Below are 15,760 nucleotides of genomic sequence, written 5' to 3' on the forward strand. Positions count from 1 at the left end.
TCAGCCTGAGCAAACAATCCCAGCAGTGAAACATTGTGGTGGCAGCAGCATAATACAGGGATGTACTTAAGAATTCAGAGTTAAGAGAAAAGGAATTTAATCAGAGCTGCAAGATACCAGAAAAATATGTAATAATGATGTTAAATATGAAAAAATATAACTTCTCATAAATAGACAAACTTTTTTGTGCGCTTTAGGTATCCATCCATTGGTAAAAGTTAAAAGTACCATTTCCATCTAAACATATTCTGCTTAAATACCAAATATACGATTATATAGAAACCCTTAATTTTATTTATATAATCAGCTACCATTCATTCTAGTCTAAGCAATTATGATATTGCTTATAGATAACAGTCCTACGTCACATGTAGGGAGAAAACCTGTAACAGACAGGGATAGAGCAATACCACAAATACAGTCAGTAGTCTAGTTCTAAAAAAAAAACATACGGGTTTGCGACCGTCCGATGCGTAGTCAGCATTTTTTTGAGGTGTGTAACGACGATTGCAGAACCTCTGCGCGGGGGGCGTGGTCGAGCATAGAGACAGATTTGACGGATGCAGGGGCTATGCGTCAAAAGCATGAGTTGGCTGAATTAAGTAGGAGAACTTGCACAATCAGTAGTTGACTAAATACTTTTTTGGCCCCACTGTATATAATAACATGGTGCAGCACAGAAGTGTAAGCAGCTCTGGGCAAGGTTCAGGCGTACACATGAACCTCCTCAAGGACAACGAACAAACCTTTGACAACCATTATATTCAGATCTAGGACAGAGAAGACAAATGGTTGGAAAGAACCGTGAAGGAAGCCTGTCCTGTCAAAAGGGAAAAACCAACTGAGCATTAGGTGGAGGAATGCAGTTTTGGCTCCCAAAACTCATTAAAAAGAGATTACCATAAACAGTCTCATCAAGATTCAGATGGCAAAGTTTACAATTTTAAGATTCCAATAACAGCAAAAGACAATGGGTGGGTGTTTGATCTACATTTAATTTGTAATGTGCCTATCAGGATGGGCCAACAGCAGCACTCCAACCACAGGTTGGTCTAGTGTGAGTCCAGAGACAAAAGACTCCCAATAAGTATAGGGTCAATTTTAAAGCCAGCAAGAACCCGATTTGTGTAAGTCATTCTGTTGACTTTAAATTAAAGCATAACCACTGACTTTATAAGAAGACAAATTTTACCCAGAGGTCATTAGATGACTTAAGGCAACACAAAATTATAGTGTTTAAAAAACAAAAAAAATGATAATGGGTTGAAAAGAACGAAAACAGTGGTGACTCAGGTTTGCAAAAGATTGTGAAGATAACCACAGAAACTAATAACAGCAGCAGAAATTACACGACTATGTGTCTGTGTGCAATGACATGTCTGCTTGCTTGTCTTTAATCTGTGTTTTATTAGAGGCCTCAGGAAGATGCTGCTGAGTTGGAAAACAAGTCACGGAGCCAACACTCTGCAGGAAGGTTTGGAAGTGTGTCTGTCTGCTTGAACAATTCTTCTCCCTCCACTGTGAACATGTTTGAAAGAGACAGAATCTGAGCAACAAACAGACAGCATCCCCTGATACCAAGTGTTTGCTTATACAGGGGCACTGGATTCTTTACTGCTAAGAGCTCATACAGACACACAAAACAATGACAAACACACACGCACCAAGGCCAACTCTCTTTAAGTGTGGCTAATCAAATCAAGGAGCACATTCCAAACTCTGCAGCTTGACCTTTTTTGCACAGACCCTTGACCTGCATGACAACGCAACAATATATCCTAAGGGAATAGAGGCCGAACAACATACACAACCCCTAGTGATTTAAAAAACACGTTCTAATGGGGGATTAATTGCTCTAAACAAAACAAATAAGCTTGGTCAAGGAAAAAAGTGATAAAAGACTGCATATTTATAATTCTTTTTTGGCCATATATACAGTATGTAATGAAAGAGTGAGTGTGTTTCTATGTTTTTTGGTCTGTGTTTCTACTGTTTTCCCCATTATAGGAACTGCCTAAATTTCCAAAACTATATTCTTAGGTGCTTTAAAAGAAAATGGAAAAAAAGGAGATATGGATAGATGAACAGACAAGGGTTGACACACTGATAATACATTAATAGGCAGAAGGAAAGATGAATGGTTGGGTGGCAGAAGGAAAAAAAGATTAATTAATGGATGAGGGAAAAGATGGATAGATGGATGTTGGACAAACAAAATGGGGAAATGGAAGAATTAAGGAGAAAACAAACTGAATGATGGCAAATAGATTAATGGAAGAGAAATGAGAAGGGAAGATGAGAGAGGGTAAGGTGATGGAAAGACTATAAACAAGAAGAAAAAAAAATGACTCTTTAATAGCCAGTCATGTCAAACATCCATATAACCAGGCTCATTGATATTTCCCAAAATTGTGGAACTTATTCTTGCAGAAGCACAACACAAGCTCAGCCCTGCCATTGGTGCCAACTTAGCAACTATGTTTCTAGCAACAAATCTATCTTTTTTTGTCATCGGAGCCTTTGGTGATGACACCATTCATTCTGAACTTACTGTCCTGAGTGAGCTGCTGTGAGCCACTCCTACTTCCCATGCTAAGGTCACAGTCCAGTCCTGCAGCAAGCACTGCTGCAGTTAAAGCAGAGGGGAGATTTAGATTTTAAATTAATTATGTATAACCAATATATACCAATGATCAAAACCCATGGTTTGATATTGAATATTCTTATCAAACTGATTTATGTTTGATTAGGTGTGGGTTAAGGCAAAAACAATGATCTGCTTCTCAAAGTTATAAAGTCTGCTAGAAAAATTGAAAAATTCAAGCTGACAAGAAAAGGGAAGCTTTATTCTGACTTGCTTTGCTGAAGAGGCAGGCAGCCCAGACAACAAACTAAATGCTGAACCATGCTACATGCTAGATTTGCTCATACTTCAAGCTGACTCTAGGGACTCAGGTTAAAAAGGTCTGCAAAGGTCCTGCATCTGCAACAGTGAGGTAGTAAACTTCCCAGAATGACGTGCCACAATGCCTCTACATACTGGCCCCAAATAATGTATGGCTCTATCCCCTAATGTGGTTCAGTCTGGGAAAGTAGAGGTTTATCAGCTGATAATTTGACTTTTACTTTAGTAAAAGGAACAGAACAAAACAGCGCCCCTCCCTATATTAGTCCACTATTATTTGTAATGGCGCTGGATGTAAATATTAATAATAGCATTAAAAAAATAGATAAAAACAAAAAATATGAGCTAGTAACAATCACTGAAATACATACATGGAAAATGCATCAAACTCCAAAATACCCTGCAGTAGATCTACTGTAGACATTTCAATAGAGGCTTTGAAGAGCTTTTTCTTGGTTGTCTTCCTTTGTTATAATCTTCTTAGGATTCTTGTATCAGGGTCTCCAAGATAAAGTACAAAAGCTTGTCTGATAGTTATTTGACCTTTTCGTCGCTTGTGTCACTTTGTGGAATGCCGGCTGGTAATGGACAAAACCTTAATGCCAGTTCAGCATTTCTTTGAGCTCTTCAAGCAGAGAAGATCTCTCACCCTAGTCTGGTTTCCCATTTCGCTTTGTCCCTTGCCCTTGTTACCTACCTTTTCCTGTGATAAGTAGGTACTCTAGTTTTGTAGTATTTCCTCTCCTCCTGCCCTCCAGTTTTTGTTCATTCTTCCTTCCGACTTTCCTTTCAAACCTTATCTCCTCATCAAGGTAGCTACTTCAGGTAAGACAGGTAGGCATAGCCTTTTACTAGAATTACACTTTCTTTCCCTCCTGTTCTCCTTAAGAGCTATTGTGTTTGCTGAGAGGCTGTGAGTGGACATGGAGCATGTTTAAAGCTCTCAGTTTCAAAAAAAAAAAAGCCCAGGTCTTAGATAACGTCTCCCGTCTTGTTCAGGGAAGGGACCGATAACCGCAGTACATGACCGATTAAGAAGGTCAACATGTAAGAGCTTCTTATGTGAACTTGGTTGTCGTTTTTTTTTTTTAGTTCATCCCAACTAGCATATGTCGCAATACATCACAGATTAAAAGGAAACAATGGAAACTGCCCTACCTGCCACATAATGGGAATGCAGTTTTGGCAGCAAGAATGTGCATGAGCCTCAAGTGTGACAGACGGGACAAAGCAATGATTTATGAGGACATCTTTACTATCCAAAAGTGCGTCTCACTGAAAAGAGATGGGATACCGGAGAGTAGTTGTATAACTTACTGATGCGTCTTATAACGCCGATATTCAACCAAAGGGAAATGAAGAATAATGCAGCACACGCACACCTGAGATGACAAGCCTTTATCCCACTACAATTACCTTTTATTTGACCTGTCATAAGTTATTAATGACTGTTCATGTACACTGCTTTGTTGTTTTGTGTTTACATGTGGCCCGCACCCACAGTTGAAAAGGGAAACAGGGAGCAATTCTTTTCACAAGAAATCGATCCTTAAATATGCATATGAAGTCATCTTTAAAAATATATACTTCTATTTTTTTTATTTGTATCTTAAAAAAACGTTTTTTGGGTCAGAAGCGGATCTTACAAGAGTGGAAACATGCGCCTCTCAGTTTTTCTTATGAAAGAGAAAGTTTTACAATCTTTTTTTCCTGAAGAATCTGATTGGTGTAAAATAATTCTGTCCATATTTGTCTTGATCCAAGTTGGTCCTTACAACAATGAAAGAAAGTTTCTCTCTATTGTGGATATGAATGTAAGCAATTTGAAATATTTTTTTAACTTCTAATGTCGCTCTTAGTCGAAATGACACCCTGGTCGGTGAGCCATATTGCTCATATCAAGAAACTTCCACCATATGGGGAGAACATACAATGTGTGTAAAGTGAGATTATCGATATGGATCTGCTAGGAAAGCTACATGACTTTGATCCTGGTTTCAAATGTTTAAATCCAAAGAGTTTATTACATAGTTACATTCAAGTTTCTGTTTTTTTATATAACTGCATATTCAATGTATTTCCCTGTGAAATCTATATTTTGAAATGCATCTTATGCAACATGTTACAAATGTGTTATCTTTAAGACACTGTTGACTTTACAAAGCTATTGATGCCTTTTCACCTCTGATCAAAGGGTTGAAAAAAATACATCTAACTTCTGAATATTTTCTCACATGTTTTAGTTTGGAAATTTCAAAAACCTGTGTTCATTTTAATAGAATCTCAATGCATTAATCTAACCTACATTTACTGCATCAGCTCAGTTTCTTGTGACCTGATGCAGAGTGCCATAGCGGCTGTTCATCTCCAAGTAAATCACTGACCCAGAGCATAACCACTGGACAGGCAAGCACACAAACACAAATCCCAGGAGAACCTCAGATACAGCCTGCGAACCTCATCACTCGGTGAAGGTAGAGTAAGACTGATGAGAAATGTCACAAGAGGATCACCCTCCCCTAAGCCTGTTTCCTGAGTGACCACTGCAGGGCTCTGTTTAAGTACATCCTTCCTCCTAGCTTCCTTTCTTCCTCTCTTCATCCCATGAGGGACCAATAAGGTAAAGAACCTGCAGGACGATCCTTCAGCTAGGGAGGTCACTCACTAAAAACTGGAATGGAAAGGAACTTAAAAAGCAGAGCGGTACATTTTCCTTGAACATCGCTCCCTGCATTTCTTTGATCTTTTTCCTCCACATGTATCTGGAAAAGTCAAAAAAAGGTTTATAACAATCCAATAAATAGTTACCATGGCTCTCTCTAATAGGGAGACAAACCTTTATAGAGGAAACCATCTTGGGATGAAAAAAAAGCAGCAAAATGCTTTTTGCAGCTAGATTAGATAAAAACAAAATGCTATTAACGTGAGGGTTTAAAAGCCATAGTCACACAACCATTCAAGGGAATATACATGAGGGAACAGACCTTGTTTGGAGCTAAAAGCCCCATTACCAGGCATGGGTAGTTTTGCATCACTAAACATTTGAAAATAAGTTTCAAATTTAAAGTAAATCTGTTTCCAGCTAAAGACAATCAGTGTCACACTTGTCAGGTTGACCAAAATACCCTCAAAAGTTTTTTGTTTTTTTTCAGTTTGACTTTAGCTTGTGACGCAAGTTAAAGGAATGAAAATGTGTGTTTTATTATTTTTCTGTCTGTATGTTCATGGTCTTTTGTGAAACGTTGGAATCACATTTCTCAAAGTGCACCGACTAACTAGAGACACAGCGAGAGGGAGAGAGCACTAATGCTAATCAGGATTAAATTTCCTCTGCGATGTGGATGTATATATACGAACATGCCACCAGCCCCAAAGAGCAGAGGGAATCGTTAACTCATTAGTGCCTATATGATTGGTTCATCACAGAGCTAACATCTGATACACTGGCACTGCAGGGTGGAGCTTCCATCATGTTACCAAGCATTTAATCAATCTGATATTAAGGGTGTGTTGTAACGATAGACCCCTTCTTTATTACACTAGCTTTCACCATATACAGTTACATTCACATAAATGAGAAAGATTACCTGTTTATTAGAGTGCAGGATAAATGAGCATGACCCACTGCATAAGCAAACAAGCATGACACCATTCTACTTGAGTTTCTATCAAAGGTTCCAACATTCTCTCAGCTGTAATATGAAATCAATAACTCTTGGCATAAACCAGGGCACATTTGATGGTTTAACACGTTACAGCATCTCTGGGCCCTCGACAGAAAATATCGACATCTGGAGCTTTTTCATGTATTTACACAGATTACGGCCCTGAGAGGGTTCTCCTTCAGCCATTGTATTCTGAATGAGGAACATACTTAAATAAATTCACTTAAATAAATAAATGAGAACATAGATCTCTGCCATTGGAACAATAGAGGCTAGAATGAGACCAAAAGCTCTGAATTCACAACTAGCATGTGTTGACAAAGTTTGCAATAGCTGTTAAAGTTGAACTCTCTAAAATAGTAATGGCTCCAAATCACTGCAGCAGAATTAAAATACTCATCACCACAGTAATGGATCTTATTATTTTCACAGTTGGAGTCTCCTATTTTCACCCCATTCTGTTTGTAAAACTGGATTTCATCTAATCAGTAACCTATAGTGGCCCTATTTCATCTCTGACTTTTGTCATGTCTACCAAGAATAAAACAACCAATACAACAACAATAACAGCAACGTGCATCTATACATCTGTGAGATTCAAGTCAAGTCAAAATACTTATTTAAGACAACTGAAGATTCTGATCATGGCTCAATCTGTGCCAGACTTCTCCTAAAACAATTGCTGGTGCCGTTTAGCCTTTTAACTAACTCTGTTTTGTCAGTCAGTCGAAAGTAACGAGAATCAACAAAACTTAAAAGAAAAACTATACAAAGACAGAAAAAACCCAAATGACCAAACAAAAAAGAAACTGTCTTTACTGTTATCTGTTGTCACTTATAGCACAGTAAGTGATAATGGGCACGCACAGTCAGTCTTTACAGACCGTTAAATCAAGATGCCAGTTTCATTCACCAAAACCACTGTAAGCTTGTGGATGTGAATATAAACACTGCAGAAAACTTGTATTTAGTTTATCTTTCCTTAACATCAGCATAAGGTTATGATTTGGACCATATGATGGAAGCACACAATAGCTAAATGAAAAGCTGAGGATACCATTTGATTTAGTAAATATAAGGCAAGATTAAATGCTAAGAAAGAAAAAAAAAATTCTTCCTTGTGTGCAACATCTGCAACACTGTAAAAAATGTATTCAAAGTGAATCACTGTAGTGCCTTTGATAATGTAGATTGTTATGAACAAAGAACGTTTGAGACTTTTACCTAAAAGGTGCTGGAACATAAATCTACATTGTTATAATTATCATGGCTGCAAAGGTAAACCTGGTGTCTTTTACTGATGTCAAACAGAGTTTTACATCAACATTATGATATATGGACTGTCTAAGACCATCTGTGAAGATGTGTAAATGTCTGTTTTTGTTAAACTCTGCTTGGTTAAGTGAGCCCCGAACCCTGATGCTTTATTAGTGAGATCCAAGCAAACAGCACCTGCCATATGAGACGATCTCCAGCACTCATATTCCTTCTTTTCCATCTCTGTCTCACTTGCTTTTAAACACACCGATATCTGATCTGGACAACATTTAATCTTCTGAGCACATTCCTTATTTTTAGTTTTTCTAACCCGCCAAGACGACCTGCTCGTGTTGCACAGCATATGAAATATGTGCTCGATGAGTGTAGTGAACTTGCCTTGGTAAAAAAGACAGAGAGATGCGTTTCACTGCCAAGAATCCAAATAGGGAACTTTGGAGATTTGAGGAATGTCCCAACCTGAAGTGGGGAAGAAAAAAGAAAAACACTGTGAGAGGAATATATTACATTAGAGAGCCCATAATTGGCAATTACAGCCATGATTTAGCATTTGCTTCTAACCACATGTGTATGATTTATTATGGAGCAAAACCTACTGCCTGAAAGGAGATGACATGTATTTTAAAAACTTCCTGAACGCCCTAAATCAGGATTAAATTAAAACAAACATTCACCAAACTGAGCTTTTTTAAAAAAAATAAATAAATTAAAACGAGCTTCCATTTCTAAAGCTTAACCTTTAATTCTTTTTATTGTTCAGCCTCTAAAATGTTGTGCTCACACAGGTGAGCACAAACTCCTGCTACACATTAATGCAAACAAAAATGTTGCATAAACCTGCGAAAAGGTAAAAATAGGCTGCATTTTCTTTTTTGATGTTTTCTGGGCATTAATTATCTTTAATCAAAAAGGCAGCCAACAGAAAATTCTTCTAATAACAACCTGTATTTAGCTTAGTCTTTTTTACCATTAACTGTGACTCAATATGTCACTGTTAAAAGGGAAGCTTCCCAAAGTGTGATACTAGCACCATGTTTCATAAAGGAGCTCATACAGGCCAATATGTGGTTAGGATTATACTATAAATAGGGTTTTAAATGTAGACAATGTGATGCAGGAAAACAGAACATAAACACTCTGTATAAATTTTTTAATACTTCATCCTAAAAACTATTAATTATGGCGTTTTTATTTTCCAGCTGGATTTGGCACCTGCATATACTCTGAAAACTGGTAATACATACTTTAATGCAGCACTAAGTAAAATTTGTGCCTCTATATTTCCCTATGATAGTAATCTAAGTGTTTATGAGACGAGAGAGTGGTCTGACATCTCCCCCTACTGTCTCTGGTCTGAAAACCACACTTGCAAGTTTCTGTGCCACTGACCTGCTGACAGTGTTCACATGGTAAGATGGATAGGTTTACTATGCAGCTCAATGAAAGGTTGTTAGCAAAAATAGCCACACACTTCATGCTATGCTACTCACAAGTGAATGTAAAACTTTTTGTTTTTATTTTGGAGTTTTATGGCAAAGGGGAGCTAGCAAAAAAAAAAGAGAAAGAAGGAAAGAAAATCTTTATCAGGATAGAAGAGAATTGGATCAGGGCTTCCAGAGGAGTCCATTTGGGCATGGGGTCTGCTTCATTACAAGACCACAAACAAAAAGAAGAATAGAGAATTGATGCTGCCCTGTTATTTAAATTCTAAGTATGATATCTGCAAGCTTCTGTTAGAGTTACAATTGTGTTATTGATTATTCAAAAACCACTAGAAATTATGGAGGCTGAATCGCCTTATGAAAGCAAACAAAAAGTAAATTTCAGTAAAATAGCTATTGTACACTACTTTGCATTTGGCAATGAACAATACTACCCACCTCTTTAGATTTTCAGTCGTGATATGCATCTTCCACCTTCTAGAAAGTGAAAGTGCAGTAGCTCAGGAGTATTTTCAAAAGGTCATATATAGTATACAGAGATATATTCACACATCGGGTTGACATGACAGTCTGTGAGTGCCGTGCTCGAGCCCATGGAAGAGCTTTACACGTTTATAGTTGACGCGGATGTAGGTGCAGGACAGAACCACAGAGGGGCAGTGATCAACATAACATAAAATTCTGAGGTGACCTGCGTGACCTGGCAGGCACCAGAAGTGACGGAAAATTTTTGATTGTTTTTTTTTTATATATATATATACAAGAAATGTTCCGCATTATAAGAGTTTAAATTAAGAGGAAGCAAATGTACATCATCTTTTTAGCGTTAATACTCTGTGTACAATCATCTACATCTAGATTAAACTGAGCTGGATTAATAAAAAACTGACAAAAAACAACAAAGAAAAGATTACGAGAAACTCAAAGAGTGTGATAGCTTCTCATGAATATGTAAAATGTGTTTCTGTGTACCTTGCAGTAGCGTAGTGATTCCATTAGTGTGAGAAATCCAACAGATGCTTGTTTATGAATTCCATGTAGCTCTGGAATTAATCAAAGAAACAACAAAGGTGAGGAAAAATCTGATTATTGACATAAGACTGAGTTACTTTCTGTTGATAAGTAAGGCTATGGGACTAAGACAATTATTACCCATCATTCAAACATATTTAAATATGAAACCATTTAAAAGGTTTGCTGGTATAAGTGTCGACCCTTTAGATAAACATGATGGTAATAATATATTTTTTTCTCTTCAATAACTTCAGTGCCCATTCTTACTCATGCCAGAGCATTCCCTATCCCCATCCCACACATTGGAGACTGCATGGCCGGTTACAAGAAGGTTCACAAGGCTCTGACTGAAAGAAAAATGGGACAAGAGAAACAGTTTTTACAAAAGACAACATTTTCAAAGAACTGATACTTTTTGAAACAAAGTCAAATTAAGCTGGTCTTAGGAGGCAGCAACTTGTTTGGTGGTAAAACAAGTCTACAATTGCTCTGCTCAAGGTGGCTTCATGTTGGAGCAGCTCTGCTAGCTTAACTCTGATAATTATGTGGAATGTGTGGTTTTTTTAACCTATGCTGTGAAGCTGAAAGGATTTTTAAAAATGTTTGAATTTTTTGACATTTGTCATGATGTACTATATCACAGTAACTTTTTTTTTTTTTTCTTTTTGTAAACACACGCAGAAGCAACAAATTACCATCTCAAACGCTGAAATAATACTTAAACTACTTATGCAAGTCTCAGCTGAGTTGAAAAGGAGGCTTCAGTGATGCAGAGGAGGAGCAAAGAAAGAAAGAGAGAGGAAGAGAAAATATAAGTCATCTCTTCCATCAGTCATCATGGGCAATACAATATCTTTAGGAAGCAGGTGAGAAGAACTTCAAGCCCTGACATGGATCCAGACAAAAAATTGGGAATGCAGTATTATGCGTTTTATAGAAACATGGTTGCAGGATCAAATTGCGGACTCGAGTTTTTCCTCTGGCTGGCTTTCTGACCATACAAGCAGCCAGAGATTAAAAGATGGCTTGAAAACTGAAGTGAGATGATTAGCAGTGCTTGTGAAAAACAGATTATGTCATCCAGCACATGTTACTGTAAAGATTTGTCTCTGCAGCTCAGATATTGAACTGTTGTGAGTTTGTTTTTATTCATATCATCTACCAAGAGAGTTCATCTGTGTTGTTTTTTTCTAACCGTTTACATTCCACCTTCTGCTGTTGCCGAAACTGCATGAGAGTTCATCAGTGCCATTATTGCTTATCTACTTGCATTGTACTGGTCTTTTTTAATGAAGCCTCATTTATTGCTACACTTCCAATGTTCTAGCAGTTACTTTATCACCTGCTGTACCTGAGAAAAAAAACCTTGTGTCTTAAAGTCGTAGGGAAGCGGCTGTTCAAACGGTTGCAGTTCTGAATTCTCCCGAGTGGTGCCTGACTTTACATGAGGGAATAAAGTGAATGTGATTGGTTGTTTATAAAGGGGGCGGGATTGTTGTGGCGGAAGGTTCGCAAGAAAGTTTGGTTGTGGCTGGTTTTTCAGAAGCATCTTGCTAACCAGTAAGCAACTTAGTGCTAGTAGGTTCCCAATGGGAAATTACATTGGGACCAATTAGCACTTAGCAACGACACTGTCAAGGAACGCTATGGACAGCGGAAAAAGAGTAGGAGAGTTTTGTGTCAGAGGTCGTGGATGAGTCTCCTCCGTCATACATTTTTTATTTAGAGGAGGAAAGCTGGGATGAAGTTGTTCTGGAAGAGGACGCCAGGGCAGCAAAAGCTTGGTTTGGTGTAGAAGGCTTACACATGTTTGAGCCCTTGCCTCGCAACGCTGCCAGTTCTGCTAGCTCTACGCCTGCAGAAGACACAGACGTCCATCCCTGTGAAGACTGGGACTTAACTCAATGGTGAAGTAAATGATTCTTATTTCAACAGTTGCATATATTAGCTGCGACATAAGAATCAAGATGCTATGACTGAAAAAATTAGATTGACAGATGACCTTTTATATATATGATTGGCCCAATTTAGGTGTACAAGCTGACGTTTAACTAACTGGCCTGCATAAAATAATGAAATTTTGGGACAATATATTCTGATAAAGAGTACATTTATATACATGCTTAGGCCAGAATGATTTGATATTTAAATATGACTTCCCTACAACTTTAACTTAGACTGTCTTTTGGAAAATCGGATTTCAATGTTAAGAGGCACGCATCAGTGGAATGAACAAGTGTGTGACTGACTGTCTATATAAATGTCTGGGTCGATAACACCATTCCCACTAGAAAATAATAAACCCTGGGTAATCAGTGATCTAAAGAGACTGCTAAACAAGTTGAACATATGTTTCAGGAAGGGAGACAGGGAATTATTGAAGAGTGTACAGAAGCAACTTAAGGTCAAGGTAAGCGAAAGCAAGGAAGCAAACAGGAAGAAGCTGGAAATGCAAGCTTCAGCAGAACACTATCAGAGATGAGTGGTCAAGGATGAAGATCACAGGCTTCAAGCAGGATGAACAGACAGATGGAAGTCTGGGCAGAGGCAATGAACTGAACACATTCTTCAGCAGGTTCAGTTCAAGAACAAGCTCTGCATCCTTTCTCTCCTGCCTACATGTCACCCAGCTTTCACTTAAAGCTTCCCTTTCACCCCTTAAATGTTTCATCTTCCACCTCTGCCATGACCCTCCTGCATTTATGCCTTTGCTCTCAACCAGTCAGGCCATATGGACCAATTAAAATATAATTATTATAAGTATTTTTTATTTAATACGACTGTGAATTTCACTTTAAAAGTCGCTGACGTTCCAAGTCGTTCCAATTTAGAATAACTGACTTATTTCACATTATGACAAAGAAAATGTTGTAAATAAAAGTTGCATCTACAAGGGTTCAGTTAAGCGTACCAAAAAGGACTAAGCAGCATTGTATAGCAATCAAAACATTGAGAGGCAGGATTGCAAATGGTATGTGAGGACAAAATAATAAATAATAATATTCAAATAATTGTACTTTTCTTTTCTGACCAACACACATTTCTAAAATGTATTTCAAAACAGAAAGTTAGACTACTAGTTCAGGTTAGGATGGAGATGGTATAATTAACATTTTTAGAGCAGTCTGACAATTGAGTTGAAAATGTAGGTGATTAAATATGAACCCTTTTTTTTAAAACTTTGAAACCTAATATTAGAAGAACGTCTTGTTTTTTGAATGCGCCACATTCATTAAAAGTCAGCTTAAAAGAAGAAAAAAGAAAGATAGATTTGTATACCTTCCATGGCCATGAATAGGATCTATGAGGGGCTCTGTTGGGTCCTGGATTTCATTTCTAATATTTTCTATGCCCTGCAAAGAGAAAACCAAAAAAAGAGAAAAATTGATGAACATTTAGAAATATGAAAATCCCCAGGAAACACTCGAGAACTACAACATTTACAAACGAGTTTCCAGATATAAAATTTTACTTGTTTTATGGGTAGAGCATAGTTGACAGAAAGCTTTATTAAAAAAATAAAAAAACTCATACAAAAAACAACAAGGGGAAATTATTCAAATGCCAATCAGTATATCTCTGGGTCTTTACCTTGGTGAGGATGACAGAGTAAAGAAAAAGCAAAACCCCACAGCACCCCCTCCAGGACTGGTAGAGAGACACCACCTCCTCTCTGAGATCAGATACTGAGAGGACAGTTCTCTTACTGCAAAACATAGAAGAAAAAAAAAAAGGAAAATATGATGACATGATATTCCTTAAGTATTTCTCTGTGTAAGAACTTTGATGGCATAATGTTCTCGATCTGCAGGGTCCAATTTGTTGATGGCCTGCCAATCCAAGCAATTGCAACTTGTATTTTTTTATATCTTTCACAAGGAACACAGAGTTGCTGCCTCCACTCGTTCATTCCAAAGGCGTTCAATAAGGTTGATGTCACAAATCTGTGCAGTCAAGTCAAATGTGTCAATACCAAATGTTATATATATATATATGCAGCTATGGGAGCGACTAGCAAACCTGAATTCATATATTTGGTGGTTGTGACTCTATATGTTTGGCAAGTTATAGGGTTTGTGGAATAATAAACGGAACAATAATTAACTGAGTTCAAGTGAGAAAAGTAATTAAAGGACAAGGAATGTACTTCCTAGTCCTTGACAATCTTTGAAAATAAATAAAAGGGAAGAAAGTATAAAGAAATATTTGATCGCTAGGGGTTAGTGTTCCATCCTTCTTATCCTGTTCCTCATTAATAAAATACCAGTGCAGCTGTCTGTCTTATTAAGCATGCACTTCTTCGCTTTGAGCAAGCTTTCCTTTTTGCTGACTGTGGTTTATGCTGTCATTGAGCTATGGGATGCAATTTAAATATTTCTCAAAGCAAACTCAACCCTGCATACATTTAATTTGCCTTTGCATCTTTGAAAGACATTTTTTTGTGTCAGATAAGCATTCGATTTGTTCAAGGTAATCATTGAAAGTGGTGAGTTGGCAAACTGCGAAGAGCAAAGTGGCAAGTTCAATTTAAAAACAAAGACAGAGAAATTCACACCTCCTATTTACTCTGCTCATGCTGTCTTTTGAAAGATATGCAGCCAACTGGAAAAATACTGCACTTAATTGTTAAATCTAGAGTTGTTTGTTTTCAATAAAATAAAAATATGCAATACAGAACTAGATATCTAGGATACAGAAGATAAAATCTATACATATATAAAAAATGAAATACAACACAATCATTTTCACTTACTGAAGAACACTGTGAAACTGCTCAAAGCCAAGGTCCTCAGCAGCCAAAGCAGCTAGGCATATAAAAACACAAAACCATACAGTTATAAAGTCAGAATGTAGGAGAGTTAGTGAGTTAAAGTGGGAATGAAACAGTTAACCAAACTAACTTAATTTACAAGATTGTGTCTTCAACTGATCAATAATCATATTACAGATGTGAAAAATATAAATGTAAAATTAAAAACGTGTCAGTTTCATTAATCTTTGCAGCGGGGCCGCCATGCCGCTGTACTCCATGCGGCGAGGTCAGAGGGTTGGTTCGATCTGTAGCTTCCAGCTGAATACATTGGTAATAACAGTGATACCTCACAACCATAAAACACTTAAGAAATTTAGTTTGATGAAAGACGAACGTGAAAGGACACTCCATCATCTAAATCCCATTGCATATTGTTTTTTAGCCCATTGGGCGTGTGACATGAGGCTGTGAAGGAGAGAACAGACGGCTGTGGAGCCGGTGATCTGACCATGTGGCAATGCCTAAGCGCAAACTGATGGTATGTCACAGGTTGCAGATAGACAATGCTACATGGAAGCGCTATGATGAGATTTCTGCAGAGCTTTGTGGTAACCAATTACGTTTACCTGAGTAACTATTTTTCCTTTTTTTTTTAAATACACTTTTAGGAGTAGTTTTACAAGATTGTACTTTTTACTTTTAC

The 15,760-nt window shown here is 37.5% G+C and overlaps 1 protein-coding gene across 1 annotated transcript in view; it reads right to left on the minus strand.

The window, feature by feature from the left end:
• fam188a (family with sequence similarity 188 member A) overlaps positions 1–15,760 on the minus strand; it is a 34,097-nt gene that overhangs the window by 14,278 nt on the left and 4,059 nt on the right. Inside the window, exons 6-11 of the mRNA XM_015371104.1 lie at positions 15,058–15,109; positions 13,896–14,010; positions 13,584–13,657; positions 10,572–10,651; positions 10,263–10,333; positions 8,227–8,307 (exon numbers count right to left, since the gene is read on the minus strand). Of these exons, the coding sequence (XP_015226590.1) occupies positions 8,227–8,307; positions 10,263–10,333; positions 10,572–10,651; positions 13,584–13,657; positions 13,896–14,010; positions 15,058–15,109 (473 nt within the window). The remainder of the gene's footprint in view (positions 1–8,226; positions 8,308–10,262; positions 10,334–10,571; positions 10,652–13,583; positions 13,658–13,895; positions 14,011–15,057; positions 15,110–15,760) is intronic.

The sequence above is a fragment of the Cyprinodon variegatus genome, unplaced genomic scaffold (assembly GCF_000732505.1).
Source record: "Cyprinodon variegatus isolate N-32 unplaced genomic scaffold, C_variegatus-1.0 Scaffold2, whole genome shotgun sequence".
NCBI classification, from domain to species: Eukaryota; Metazoa; Chordata; class Actinopteri; order Cyprinodontiformes; family Cyprinodontidae; genus Cyprinodon; species Cyprinodon variegatus.